This window comes from Engraulis encrasicolus, chromosome 22 (genome assembly GCF_034702125.1).
Source record: "Engraulis encrasicolus isolate BLACKSEA-1 chromosome 22, IST_EnEncr_1.0, whole genome shotgun sequence".
Classification (NCBI taxonomy): domain Eukaryota; kingdom Metazoa; phylum Chordata; class Actinopteri; order Clupeiformes; family Engraulidae; genus Engraulis; species Engraulis encrasicolus.
The window spans coordinates 11275962-11289016 of record NC_085878.1 but is presented as its reverse complement, the minus strand read 5'-3'; the positions used below and the strand labels follow the sequence as shown (position 1 = coordinate 11289016).

Here is a 13055-nt window from a genome sequence, read left to right as displayed (position 1 = left end):
TCACAAATGCTCATATCTCACAAAGAGCTGATTTACTAATACAATCTAACAATAGTGTATGTGTTTGTGTGGTGCGAGTACACTCTGCTAAGATTGCAACATGTTAAAGAAAAGAAAAAAGACAGACACGCAGAGGCATTTTATGCTCATAATTTTTAATGTATCACAATGAGCAAGAAACATACTTGATGAAATATTTTCAAAGGAGTATATTCAATTACCATCTACAATCAACTTAACTAGGACAACAAGGTTTTGTGACAAAAGTTTTCTTTAAAAGTCTGAAGTTCCACGTGGTGTATGTATGTTAGTCTCCATGTAATTTGGTACAGTTTGGAAATCTTCATCATATAATTACAGTAACAAAAAAGCTAACAAGACTACAGTATAGAAAAGACATCAAGAACAACATTTTTGGTTTAACTTGCTCTTTTTTGTACATTGCAAGGCTGTTTTTTTCTACCCTCAGGTGGGCTACCTGGAGCCACTGAGCCTTGTCGGTCAGGCTCATAGGAGAAACTGAAAACAAAGTAAAACAAATAATAAAAGAATAAAACGTTAAAAAAAGAAAAAATAAAGTAACATTGTGGCACCAGGAGTCACAAAGGGAACAGGGAGCTCCAGTAACAGTTAATCTTTGAAATTGGAGCACATGGTTTGGTTGTTTGTTAGTTTGGTTGTTAATTTTGGTTGTTTCGCTTGGTTTGTGTGTTCGTGTACGTGTGTGCATGTGTGTGTGTGTGTCGTGTGGTTGTGTTTTCAACTGCTTCTTCAGGAATGACAGCCTAGGAAGAAAAAAAATAAAATGGAAATCACCCTCCCCCATCACGTCTTTGAATTGTCTTTGGGGTTCAAGAGGGATATGAGTGGCTGGCTGTGCGACACAAGGTGGGGTCAGTCCGTCCCACCATCTGACCACACAGTGCCAGCCGTCCAACAGTGAGCCAAGCAAAGATGGAGGGAGGGAAATGGAGCAGGTAGCAACAACATGAACGAGGGAGAGGGGAAGGGGAAATAAAAGAAGCAAGTGTCCACTATCCATCCTGTTCCGAAGTGCGTAAAATGTCCATCAAAGCAGAAGCAGAAGTAAGGGGGGGGGGCATAGAGCAGGAGACACATAGAAACAAGGTTGTGGGGGTGGGGTGGGTGGGGTGTGTGTGTTGGGGGGTGGTGGTGGTGTGGGGTTGTGGGGTCGGGTTTTGGGTTTCTGGGGGTTTGGGTGTGGGCGGCTCAAGTCATTGGGTTTCAGCGCTAACACCTCCAGGTATTTTCTCTCTCCTCTTTCTCCTTTTCCTCCGCTCATCAGATGCCCACTGCTCCAGAGTCCGTCCCCACTGGGGACTAGTCAGTGAGCGTGTTTAAGGTCTCTTGGCGGCGCCACCCAGAGCCGCACCAGTCCCGGCCCAGCTCCGGCACCCCCAGCCCCAGCCTGCCATGCCCACAGCCTTCTCAGACGTCTCCACAGTTTCCCAGAGTTCAGCTCTTTTAATCCTTCTTTCTTTGTTTCATTTTTGAACAAAAAAGTCGATGTCGTCTTTTCTTTTTTTCTTTTTTAAATATATCTATATCTGTATACATGTTTTTTTTCACAGTGGGCAAAAAGGATGACCTCTACAGCAAAACCTGTCTTTTCGATCTCTGTAAAATGTCCACAAAAATCAAGTATCCCAAATGTGAGTAGACACATCTCAGCCAGGTGATGTGTCATGCCACAATAAATATACACTGGTAATGGGGGCACAAACAGGAAAAAAAAACATTTCTTTTTTTTTTGTTTTTTTTGTTCAACTGCATTACGCTTTGGCCACATTCATACAAGATATCAGACTAGAAAACTGCTCAGTGCTTCAGTATTCATCTTTCTTCGCATTGTCTAATTATTGTTATATCTGATTCATCTACATCTTCAACATCTTTACTGAAGATCCAGGTATGCAGTTTTTGTATGTTTTGGTTTGAAAAGTAAAGAATAAAATAAAGTATATAAAAAATGCAAACTGATGCTGGCTCTTATGACACAGACATACACATACATACACACACTCGCTAACACAGTCCATGCTGGCTAAATTGATTGCGGAGACATAACTTTTGTCTCACACAAGAGAGCCCAAAGACAAACGAAACAAAACAACAACAACAACAACAAAAGACTTTGGAAAGAGGAGATCAGTGTTGAAAAAAAAGACAAGCAAACAAAAGGAATATTAAAGTGGCCAGGTCTCAATGATGAAAAAAAGCGATTCAAATTTAAAGCTGGTGTTAAAGATTAATTTATATGAGGAAAGAAATAATATACATAAAAAATAAAATAACATACAAATAGTTGAAATATATGAAAATAATAATAATAATAATAATAACAATAATAATAAATGTCTTACATTATTTGAAACAAAAATAGAGCAAAGCATTCAAACATAATCTGTACAACATCAGAATTCTAAAAAATAATCATATGAACAGTATTCATAACAGGACTTGATAGGAGTGGCAAGCTTGCAGACCAAATCTACCCAATTTCAAGAGCATGCGCAAGTATTAACACCAAGTAACATTGCTCTGCGAGACGCAACACTTTAGACACATTTCCAAGATTGTGGCAATGTATTAATTATTCCAAATACACTTGCTATACACTTGTGGCCAAGAGCAGTTATTCACAAATTGAAATATTTGCTGTGGTGGAAAGAAATTAAAAGATTCAGAAAAAGGTTTCGCTTTCGTGAGAGGGTAGGATGATTTCTGTAAAGCATATTCTTTTCCATTGCTATAAAGTTGGAGTGAATGACCTCTTTGGACTTCAAGGCATTAAGATACCTTTTTACACCATTCCAAATAAAACAAGGGACATCTTCAAAGAGACTCCTGCCTTTGTCAGTCTTGTAATGCTTTGGAATGAAGATGTCCCTTGGTAACCTGTAATCCACATTTCATGCATGGAAATGGCTTAACACCCTGCAGAAACCTGGGACAAGTCCCTGCTTGATAGCCCAGGATGGGAGGCCGCCACTCCAGACTTTGCTAAAAACAGCCTTTTGTTTCCTTCTGAGTCTTGTCATAAATCGATAGGCATGATGACACTAAACCAGTGAGACACATGTCAGTACCACATGTATTATGTACATTTTTGGTAACCACTATTACTTGATCTCATTCAAGTGAGCAACAACCTTAACAGGTCACGAAGGGGCCAGTCGTAACCCTCGCCCCCCTGGACCGCAACTTCAAAGGAGGGAGCTGAGTGGAGATGTTAGCAACCCACGATGGTAAATTTACACAACAGCTTACAGTCATCTTAGAAATGAGAAGATTAAACAGAATAGTATCCAAACAAAAAAGGAAAGAAATAGAATCAGTCCTTGCTTAAGAGAAAACAAAGTCAACAAATGCAGATGTGGTATTTGGAATGCACTATTCTTTACAAACGTTAGAGAGATCATTGGCTTTAAACATTGGTCTGTTTGGGAAAAAAAAAGAAAAAAGAATCAGCCAAAATGTCCTTTGGAACATATATTCACAGTCTTCAAAGTTCCGTTTTTGCAAGAAGAAAAAAGGAGGGAAAAAAAGATGTCGCAGAGGCAGGGAGATGGTTTATTGTTTGTCTTTTCATTAAAGCTTAGCCAAAAAACAAAATGAGCATGCATCTAGGTATTTTTTTTTCTTCTCAAAATCTACATTAGCAGCAAAACATATGTCCTCAAAGACCAGACCTTATACATTTCTTTAAAAACAAACAATGAAACCAAAAATTGTGTGACAGGAAAAAAAATAGAGAGAGCTTTTTAACCTCTATCTTACAAACTGCAATGGCTCTGTAACGGTGCTACTCCACAATGTAAGGACAAGGGCCCTTTTTTGGTTTTTGGTATTCTTGGTATCCTACGTAAAAAAAGCCACCTGTCTGCTTGCAAAGAAGCAAAAACGGCAACTCTGATGCGTACTCCTTTATTTTAAAACTTTGTTTTCTTTCCTTTAAAAACAGCAACAAATTCTCAAGTATAAAGAAGCCTCTTTTCTCATCTTTATGCACCAATGGTGAAAGTGTTTAGTCTTTGGATTTTCTTTTGTTTTTAAAGCGTGAGAATTATTATTATTATTCTTTTTCATTTTAATATATGACATAAAAAATTAATAAAATAAAGCCATAAACAGACTGCAGCCACACTATGAAAAACAAACATCTGCTTTGTAGTGCACAAGGAGAAGTAACTATCTCCATATCTACAAAGGCAAGGCTTGAAAAAATGAAAAGGGCATGGGACGGAGAGAAAGAGAGAAAAAAGGATAAAAGGGGAGGGACAGTCAGACAGTGGTAAGTGCACAAAGGTAACACAAAAATAATCAATATTTTTCAACACCTCAGATTTCTTTTAGTTTTTGGTTGGATTCACACCAACCCAAAAGGAGACAGAAAAAACCCTTGAGAGAAAAGGGAAACCTGCCTTGTCAGTTATTGGCAGTTGGGTGAACGTTAGCCAGGTAGGCAAGGATAAGACAGAAATAAAGTATAGATCTGTTACTGCTCCTTAATCTAGTCTATTGGAATGACCAAGACAACATCAAATGAAGCGCCTTAAAGTTGGACAATACAAAAGCTAAATGTACACAAAGAGTTTTCAGTCTACCATACTGTTTAAATTCATTTCCAATGCAACAATCTACTTAACACCAAAAATGTTTATATCTATCATAAATACAGAGTTTTTTTCTTTAAAAAAATCTTTTTTTTATCCCCATCACCAAGTCTGCAATGCTTTGTGTGTCTGGGTTATGAGGGAGTGCTAATTTCATGTGAAAGATTTTTTAAATGTTTTCAACCAGCCATTCAGCTACCCTTTTTGAATGCCCAGAAAGCTATGCTTTCATTTTGCGTTTGAATACTTTCTGCCAGTCAAATCAAACTTTAAAAACAAAAATGTCTGGAACAAAGTAAAAACAGAGTGATGAATTTCTGTAACAGAAAATAATTGTGAGCTGTTGACCTGAGAATAAAATAGACGTTACATCATTTGTTAACTTAAGCAAGCCATTGGTATTTGAACGTTTTAGATCGCAAGAAACTGTAAGACTATTCTCCCATACAGTACACACTGGCTGACTGTGCTATGGAAATACTTCTGCAAACAAGGGACAGCTTGTTAAATTGTACTTTGTGTCAGGGATTGGGGGCCATTAAAACAACTTTGAGGCAGTCCATTGCTATACAGCATTCCTCTATCATAAGCCAAAACTTAACTGCAGTGATCTTCTCTATTTATTTATACATGTATATATATATATTTGAAGTTGAAATAAACAAAAACCAGCATGTTGATATGGGAAAACAATCCACTAACATTTAAATTTTTGGTTACAAGCTTTGGAATTGCAGTTAGTCTTTACACATCTTTTTTTGAAATTGGTTTGTATACTTTTAAACATATTTTAACATCGCTGCTTTTTTGTTTTGTTTTTTTTCTTTTTGTGTTTGTCTTTTTTTTGTCTTTTAGATTTTTTAAATATTGTTCATCGTTGAAAGCTCTTTTACAATCTGATGGAGTCTGTTCCTACACTAGCAAGAGTACTACAACTATTACTGTCTTTGAGACAGCTGGGCTGAGTCTCCTCCGCAGCCCTGCCCAGTCTGTCGGCCGACTTCTGACTGCTATCAGAGTCAGACTCGTCAGTAAAGACGTCTGTTGGTATCGAGGTCTGAACCCCTGAGGTGCTCAATGAACTTGAGGTAACCGTTGAAGGAGAGGATACTGGAGGAAATGATGACAATGTGGAAGGAGTGGCATTGGGCTTTCCAGCTAACGCTCTGGAGAAAGGGGCCTGGGGCCAGGGTTTGCTGGCGGCTGTGGTGCTGAGTGGGGTGGACGTCGAGGAGGATGAGCATGAGGATGAAGGGGCAGAAGAGGACGGCATGGCGGCTGATGGCGTTGGCGGGGGAGTGGGGGTGCTGTTTGAATGAGTGGCAGACTGCGAGGTAGATGCGGTGTTAGGATCGGGGAAGCAGGCTGAAGAGTGAGGTAATAAACTAGTAGCATGCTCTTTGGCATTTCTGGCTGATCGCTTCATTGTTCTGTGTTTGTGCAAGGCCGACTCCAGGTGTTGACTGAGAGCTTTGTCCCCTTCTAGTGTGGTGTCGCAGGCCAGGCAGTCATAAAGACTGCCCTCTGCTCCACTCGCGCTGCTGGGGACTCGAAGCAACATTTCTTGCAGGTTTGCCACAGACTGACCGAAAAAGCAGATCGACTTCAGGTGGCTAATGGCCGCTTCCTCCTTGCTGAAAACAGCTTGACACTTACGGCACGCCAGCCGGTACTGCACTTTGGGGACGATGTACTGGTCGAGAAGGGGTTCCGCACCTTTGCCATCCATCTCATGCTTCTCTGTGGATAGGTTATTGTGAGACGATGAGGAGGAGGTATCAATGGGGGGAGTGCCTTTCTTTTCCTCTGATTTCACTGGCTCTTTGGCAGTTTCTTTGCGGTCCCCGGAGGACTGGTTAGGAACAGGAGTTTGGCTCGCTTTGGGTTGCTGGATTTGCTGGAGCTGCCGCTGTTGCTGCTGCAGCGCCTCTTGCAGGCTCTGCTGATATTGCTGGTAATGCTGAAGCAGGGACCCTGGGGAGAGCCCCATAAGAGCCTGGGATAAAGCTGGGTTGTAGGGGAAAAGGCTCTCCATGCCGTACATGGGCTGCAGGTATCCTCCCTGGAGAGCACCGGGTATTTGAGGGGCGTAATACGGGGAGAAGCCAGGCATGAAATAGGGGAGGAACTGACTAGTGAGCAGGGCTGTGGGGTCAGACGCCAATGCTGCCTGTAAGGCCTGGAGCTGGGCAGGGTCTACCACATACTCCATTCCAGGAGTTGGCATGGACGTGGCAGGAACAGCTGTGTCTGGTTTCTCCTTCTTGGCGCTGGCAGCGGAGGTGGTGGGTGCTGGAGTGCCCCCCATGGAAGAGGGCGTAGCAGACTTATCTACCTTCTCCTTGGGCTTTTCCTTCTCCCGTGGTCTTTCCACCTCACGCTCTTTGGGGGTTGGTTCGTGTCGGGAGCTGGGACGTGAAGTGGTTGATGTGGATGTCGAGCTTGATGTGGGGTTGGAGTGAGCGACGGAAGTGCTGGCCTGAGCTGGGCTGGGTGAGGCCAATGATGAAGATGATGGAGGCTTGTTGGGCAAACCGGATGTGGGGAGACTTGGTGAGGGGACACTGGCACCAGGCATGTTCAGGAGGTTTGGAGGTTTCGGAGGAGTTAAAGCTAGAAGAGATAATACAAGACAAAAAAAACCCACAGGTTAAGACATTACATAAGATGTTTGTGTTTAAATACATATTATTTCTTAAAATGTGTCAAAAATATGATGACATACCTGAGTTTGATGAGTTAAAGCCTGGTAAGGAAGGGCTGCCAACTCCTGGCAGCAGAACAGGGGGTATTCCCTGTAGATTTGGGTAAGCTGACTGAAGGTTCAGGGCTTGCAGGGCAGGGCTGTCGAACATGCCCTGTTGCTGCATTGCTTGCTGTTGAGCAAGGCCCAATACCTCATTGGCTTTCTTGATACGATCCATTTCTTGCTGGGCCATCAGCTGGCGAACAGTGGCCGGGTCAAAGTACTCTTTCTCCTTGTCAAGCTGGCTCCCAATGGTGTCCCTCACCTTAGCTATATGCTGCTGGGAGAAGATGTGGTCTCGGACTGAAAGGCGAGCACTGTACTTGACGCCACAAAGTGTACACTCCGTTTTGGGACCCTCATAGGAGGTCTGGTTGATGCCGAAGTGTTTCGCCATGCTGAGCTTGGCCTTTTTCTCCTTGGCACGAGCATTTTGGAACCAGACTTGCACAACTCTCTTTGGAAGTCCAATGTCATTTCCTAATACTTCACACTCCAGCATAGTGGGGGTCCTGTAGTCGTTGAAACAGGATTTGAGCACTTTCAGCTGGAGATTAGTCATCTGTGTCCGGAAGCGCTTCTGACCAGGTCTGTCACTATCTATGCTCATGCTCTTACTTCCAGATGCTCCAGGGCTAGGAGAGCAGGGGTCAGCCAGACTCGAGGTCTCACTGTGATCCACAATGTGCTCATTCTCGTAATCTCTAGCATAATAGCTTGTTGCAGGGCTGACAAGTCCTGAGGACATCTGGTCCTCATTCTCAAGGGAGGCTGCTGTCCCTCCAGATTTGGACATAATGTCACTGTTGTGGCCATGCTTGATATCTGTACTGTCATTGTCAGCGTTGGCCTCATCACCAGTGGTGGTGTCAGTGATAGCTGTGTTCACAGAGGAACAATCGTCATTGTCCAGTTTGCTTGGGTCAAATCCCATATTCACAGAGGACATTGTTGGGCTTTCAAAGTCCTCCATTCCCTCAACTTTAATAGATGTGGGACTCATAAGGGTCCTTGGGGACAAATCCATGTTTTTTACAGGTGACAGAGACGAACACTGTCCATCACTGTTGTTGGAGGACATTAGGTGAGAATAGCTGGCGATATCCAAAGGGTCCATCTTCATCTGCAGCCCCTCTGTGTCAGGCAGCATGTTTGAGAGAGCCAGGTTGTAGCCAGCACGTTTAGCTTCATGCCAGTGGCGTGAACGAATGTGTGCCTCAAGGGCTGTCTTGGCTTTGAACAGGGCACGGCAAAAAGGACAGCGGCGATGGGCCTGAGCTGGTCCAACTGCCCTGAACTGCCCTTTCCTTTCTCTGGCTCTAGTGTTCTGGAACCACACCTGCACCACTCGTTTCTTCAGTCCAACCTCAGCGGCAATGTGATCGAGCATCTTACGGGTTGGGTTGGAGTCCAGAAGATATTTCTGGTAGAGAACCTCCAGCTGCTCTGGTGTAATGGTTGTTCTCAACCGCTTGTCTCTCTGAGGTTCCTCACCACTGTGGGTGCTGTCGTTCTCCCCTGGACTGGTGCCCGCTTTCTCCTCCAACTTCCTCTTCAAGGAGTTCATGGTGGAGGTTGGTGTTGAGGGAGAAGTGGCAGAGCTGCTTGACATTTGCGGCATGGCCCCAGAGAGAAGCTGGCTTGACAGCAGGGGGTTGCTGGGGTCAAAAAGCATGAAAGGCATATCCATGGGGCGGTCTAAAAACTGGGGATGGATGAACTGATTTTGGACAGTGAGGAAATGCAGCTGCTGGTGTTCTTGCCAGTGTTCGAATGAGGGGAACGCCAGCTTGCACTGCTCACACTGGTATTGGATCATCTGCTGAGCTAGCTGCTGCTGTGTGGCTGAGGACAAGTGTGGGTTCAGTGACATGTGAGAGCTCTGGGAGGGAGCTGGGCTAGAGCGAGAGGCTGTGGCAACACTATGAGGTGGTTGCTGGGATATGGAGGGAGATGAATGCTTCGTGTTCTTTGGCGCCATCAGGGGCTTTTCTTCTCTGGAGTGTTTTGGTTGTGGTGTTTCAGCCCTGTGCATACTTTCCTGTTTCAGAGTTGGTTGGCTGGAGAGCTGGCTGGTGAGCTGGCTGTCTCTGCGATCAAGGGACGTTTCAGCAGAGAATTTGGGCTTTTCATCTAATGGGTTGGACGTGTTTGCTGTGGTGGCCTCTTCCTTCTCTGAGGATGTCATGTGGGAGAAAGCTGAGGTGGACGGTGGAAGGGGGCAGAGGCTTGAGGATGTGGGCATTGGAGTGTGGCCTGAAGACCCGGATGGGGTGTAGTACTCATGAGTAAGGTCAAGTGAATCTTCATTTTGACTATCCTCTTGTCCATCCTCATCTTCATCTTTGTAACATAGCTTCTTTTGGTGCTTGATGAGGTCAAAAATGCGTTGGAACACCAGACTGCACTTCTTGCACTGGTAGTTCAGGTTGTTGGTGCGAATGTAACGGTCATTGGACAGCTCACGCCTTTCGCCGTCTTTTGCGCCTTCTCCCTGGTTCTCATAGTTCTTTCGAGCCTTTTGTCTGGCATTCTGGAACCACACTACAATGACTCGAGTTGGCAGACTAAGCAGGTTAGAGAGCTGTTCAAATTCATCATCTTTAGGGTAGGCATTGGCATCAAAGAAGTCTTGTAATACCCTAAGCTGGTAATCTGTGAACCTTGTCCTTGAGGATCTCTTACTCCCATAGCTCTCAGTTTTAAGAGGCTCAGGTGAAGGTGGTTTAGAGTCTATTTTGATGTCTTCTAGGGTGGTGATCGGTGGGTTGTTAAAGTTATAAGGAGAATCTTTGTTGCGCTGGCGTTCCTTGAAGAGAGTATTGCGGAACCAGTGCTTGATCACCTTCTGGGGAAGCCCTGACTTATCTGCCATCTCTTTGATTTGGTCCTCATTGGGGGAATTGTTTATGTCGAAATACTGTCGGAGGACCCTGAGCTGGTCATCTGTGATGCGGGTGCGTGGCCTCTTGTTCTGCTGTTGCTGCAGCATGGCCGGGGTGAGCTGCTGCTGGTAAAGCTGTGCAAGATCAGAGGCCAGCCCTGCCTCTACAGATTGTAGCTGCCCAGGCATCTGAGAGGGCAGGGACTGAAGGGACATGGGCTGCATCATCAGAGGGGAGAAGAGAGGCAGGTCCATGGGCATGGACATCTGAGGCATGGAAACAGAGGGCTGTGGAGGTGGAACTGTTGGGGGCGTAAGTGCAGGGGCAGAGACAGGGATATTTGGTGTTGGTGCTCTCTGCGGAGGAGGAGGAGGTGGAGGTGGTGGTGGAGGGGGAGGTGGAGGAGGTGGTGGGGGTGGGGGAGCAGCCTCTGGAGTTGGGGGTCTCATTGGGTAAAGCTTGTCATACTGCTCTCGGTACTCCTTGGCAAACCTCTCGAGTGACCTGAATGGGAAGAAGGACTGGTGAATGTGCTCTTGGTGGCTCTTCAGAATCAATATGTTGGAGAAGAGCTTGCCACATGCCTCACATTCCAACTTCTCCAGTCCTTCAATGTGATCCACAGCTCGGCTGATAGGCGGTGGGCCGGCTGCTGGGCCGGGTGCAGCGCTTGCTGCCTTTTTCTGTGCCTTCTGTTTGTTTTCATTGTATTGAATCACTAACTCAAATCCAAAATTCTCCAGAAGGGCTTTGGTTGCGTTGCCTCTGGCATCTGAAGCGATTCTAGGAGGAAGAAAGGCAGGATCATGGTTCACGCTAGGTTGAGCTTGAGGCTGAGGCTGAGGCGGAGGTTGAGGTTGAGGTTGAGATTGAGGTTGAAAGTCTTTCCTCTCCTTGGGTTTCATGTTTTCAGGCATTTCTTTAGGAGTGTGGTCCTCAATTCTCTCAACTCTCTCAGCCTTTTCCTTTGGAAGCTCCCGCTCTTTCTCATTCATGATGACAGGAGGCTTTGGTTTCTTCTCAGCTTGCTGTGAGAGCGATGCGCTCTGCTGAAGCAGAGCCATTTGGCTTGAGGCCTGGGAGTGGGCCTGGTGCTGCTGTTGCATGTGATGGTGCATCAGCTGCTGCTGGAGACAGCTCTGCTGGGCCTGCTGCTGAGCCGAATTCTTCTGCTCCTCCAGCATGGCGGCAGCCGATTGACTGCTCAGGCCGAGAGAGGAGCTGCTCAGATTCATTTCTGGGTTCAGCTGGAACTCTGCTCCAGGGATATAGAAGGGGAAGAGCAGCTGCTGCTGTTGCAGTGGGAGAAGAGCGTCTGTCGTCATGGGGAAGTGCTGCAGAAGTGGGTTGAAGAGCTGAGACTGCAGAATTGCAGCTTGCTGCTGCAGCTCCTGCTGAAGCTGGGCCTGGGCCTGAGCCTGGGCCTGGGCCAACTGCTGCTGCTGCTGCTGGAGCTGCTGCTGGTGGCTACGAGCAGACAGCATGTCGGCAAACTTCTTCTTTTTCATGTCATGGTTTTCAGCAGGGGACGGATGACAAGCCGAGTTACTCAGGCTTTCAGTGTTGTGCGACTGGCTGAGGTGGTTGCCCCCAAGCATGCTCTGCACAGTCTGGACACGTGCGGGAGAGCAGACGCTGTTGCTGTTTGAGATTGAGGTGGAGTTGGAGGTTGGAATTGGGCTGGGCGTTGAAGTGCTAATGGTTGTGGAGGCCCCTCCACTTAGTCCAGTGCTAACAGAGGTTGGAATCCCACCTGCTGCTTCAAGCTTGGCTGCTCGGGCCTTTGTCTGATGAAGCACAGATCGCATATGTATCTCTAGAGTTGAGCTCTGGCTGTATGCCACATTGCAAGTGCTACACTTGAAAGGTTTGTTGTCAGGGCTGCTTGTGGGCTCTGGCTGTCCAGCCGTGGACTCTTGCAGCGCGCGCTTCACCTTGTGCAGGTGGGAGACAGAGTTGTAATGAACAAGCAGGATATTTTTCTGTGTGAAAGACTCTTTGCACACTGTGCATTTGAAAGGTCGAGACGGATCCAGGAACTTCTCCATTGTGAAGTTGGGACCCTTTCTAAATGGCAGGGCTCTCTTGGGCTCAGATCCAGAGTCCTCTAGCAGAGACCCGGAATCACTACCAGTCGGACTCTGTTTTTCCTCCGCATCACTGTCCTCTCCTTCTTTGTCATCTTCTGCCAGAATGGCTTGGTCATCGCCGAGGGTCGGGTCGCCCAAAGCCATGAGATCTCCGTTCATCAGTAATCCTCCATAGAGCTGCTGGATATCAGTCTCGCTCAGTTCCAGGTGACTTGTTTCCAGGTGCTGCTTCAGCTTCTGCAGCGACCTGAAGCTTCGCTGGCACAGGCAGCACATGGTGGCAGCCCTGATGACGTGGTACTGCGAGTGGAGCTGCAGCTTCTCCACTGTCTTGAAAGCCAAGCTGCACTGGTTGCAGCGGTACTTGTAGACGTGTCGGTCAGAGACAGGCAGCTGAGGCCTTTTGTTGTGGACTTCGTTGAAATGCATCTGGAGTGAACTGGAGGACTTGAAGACCTGGTTGCAGCCTTTTTTCCAGCATAGGAACCCGGTTGCATCCTCTCCTCTTCCAGTCTGGTGGTCCTCCAGTGGCGACTTGCGAATTTCGGTCACCTCTGCAGGCAGAGGAAGTTTCTCATGTTCAGCGTCTAAGGTTTCTGTAAATACAAAAAGAACATTGTTTTCATATTACTTTGGGCTGGAACATTCATCCGATGCCTATACAAACATTATAGACAATATAGACATTGACTACAAT

General features: G+C 46.0%; 1 protein-coding gene across 3 annotated transcripts in view; it reads right to left on the bottom strand.

The window, feature by feature from the left end:
• Positions 1-3573: 3573 nt before the first annotated feature.
• zfhx3b (zinc finger homeobox 3b) overlaps positions 3574-13055 on the bottom strand; it is a 246070-nt gene continuing 236588 nt past the window's right edge. For all 3 annotated transcript variants that reach the window (XM_063188440.1, XM_063188441.1, XM_063188442.1), the window contains 2 exons: positions 7363-12954; positions 3574-7250 (listed from right to left, as the gene is read on the bottom strand). In XM_063188440.1, coding sequence (XP_063044510.1) covers positions 5527-7250; positions 7363-12954 — 7316 coding nt within the window. In that variant the 3' untranslated portion in view covers positions 3574-5526. The remainder of the gene's footprint in view (positions 7251-7362; positions 12955-13055) is intronic.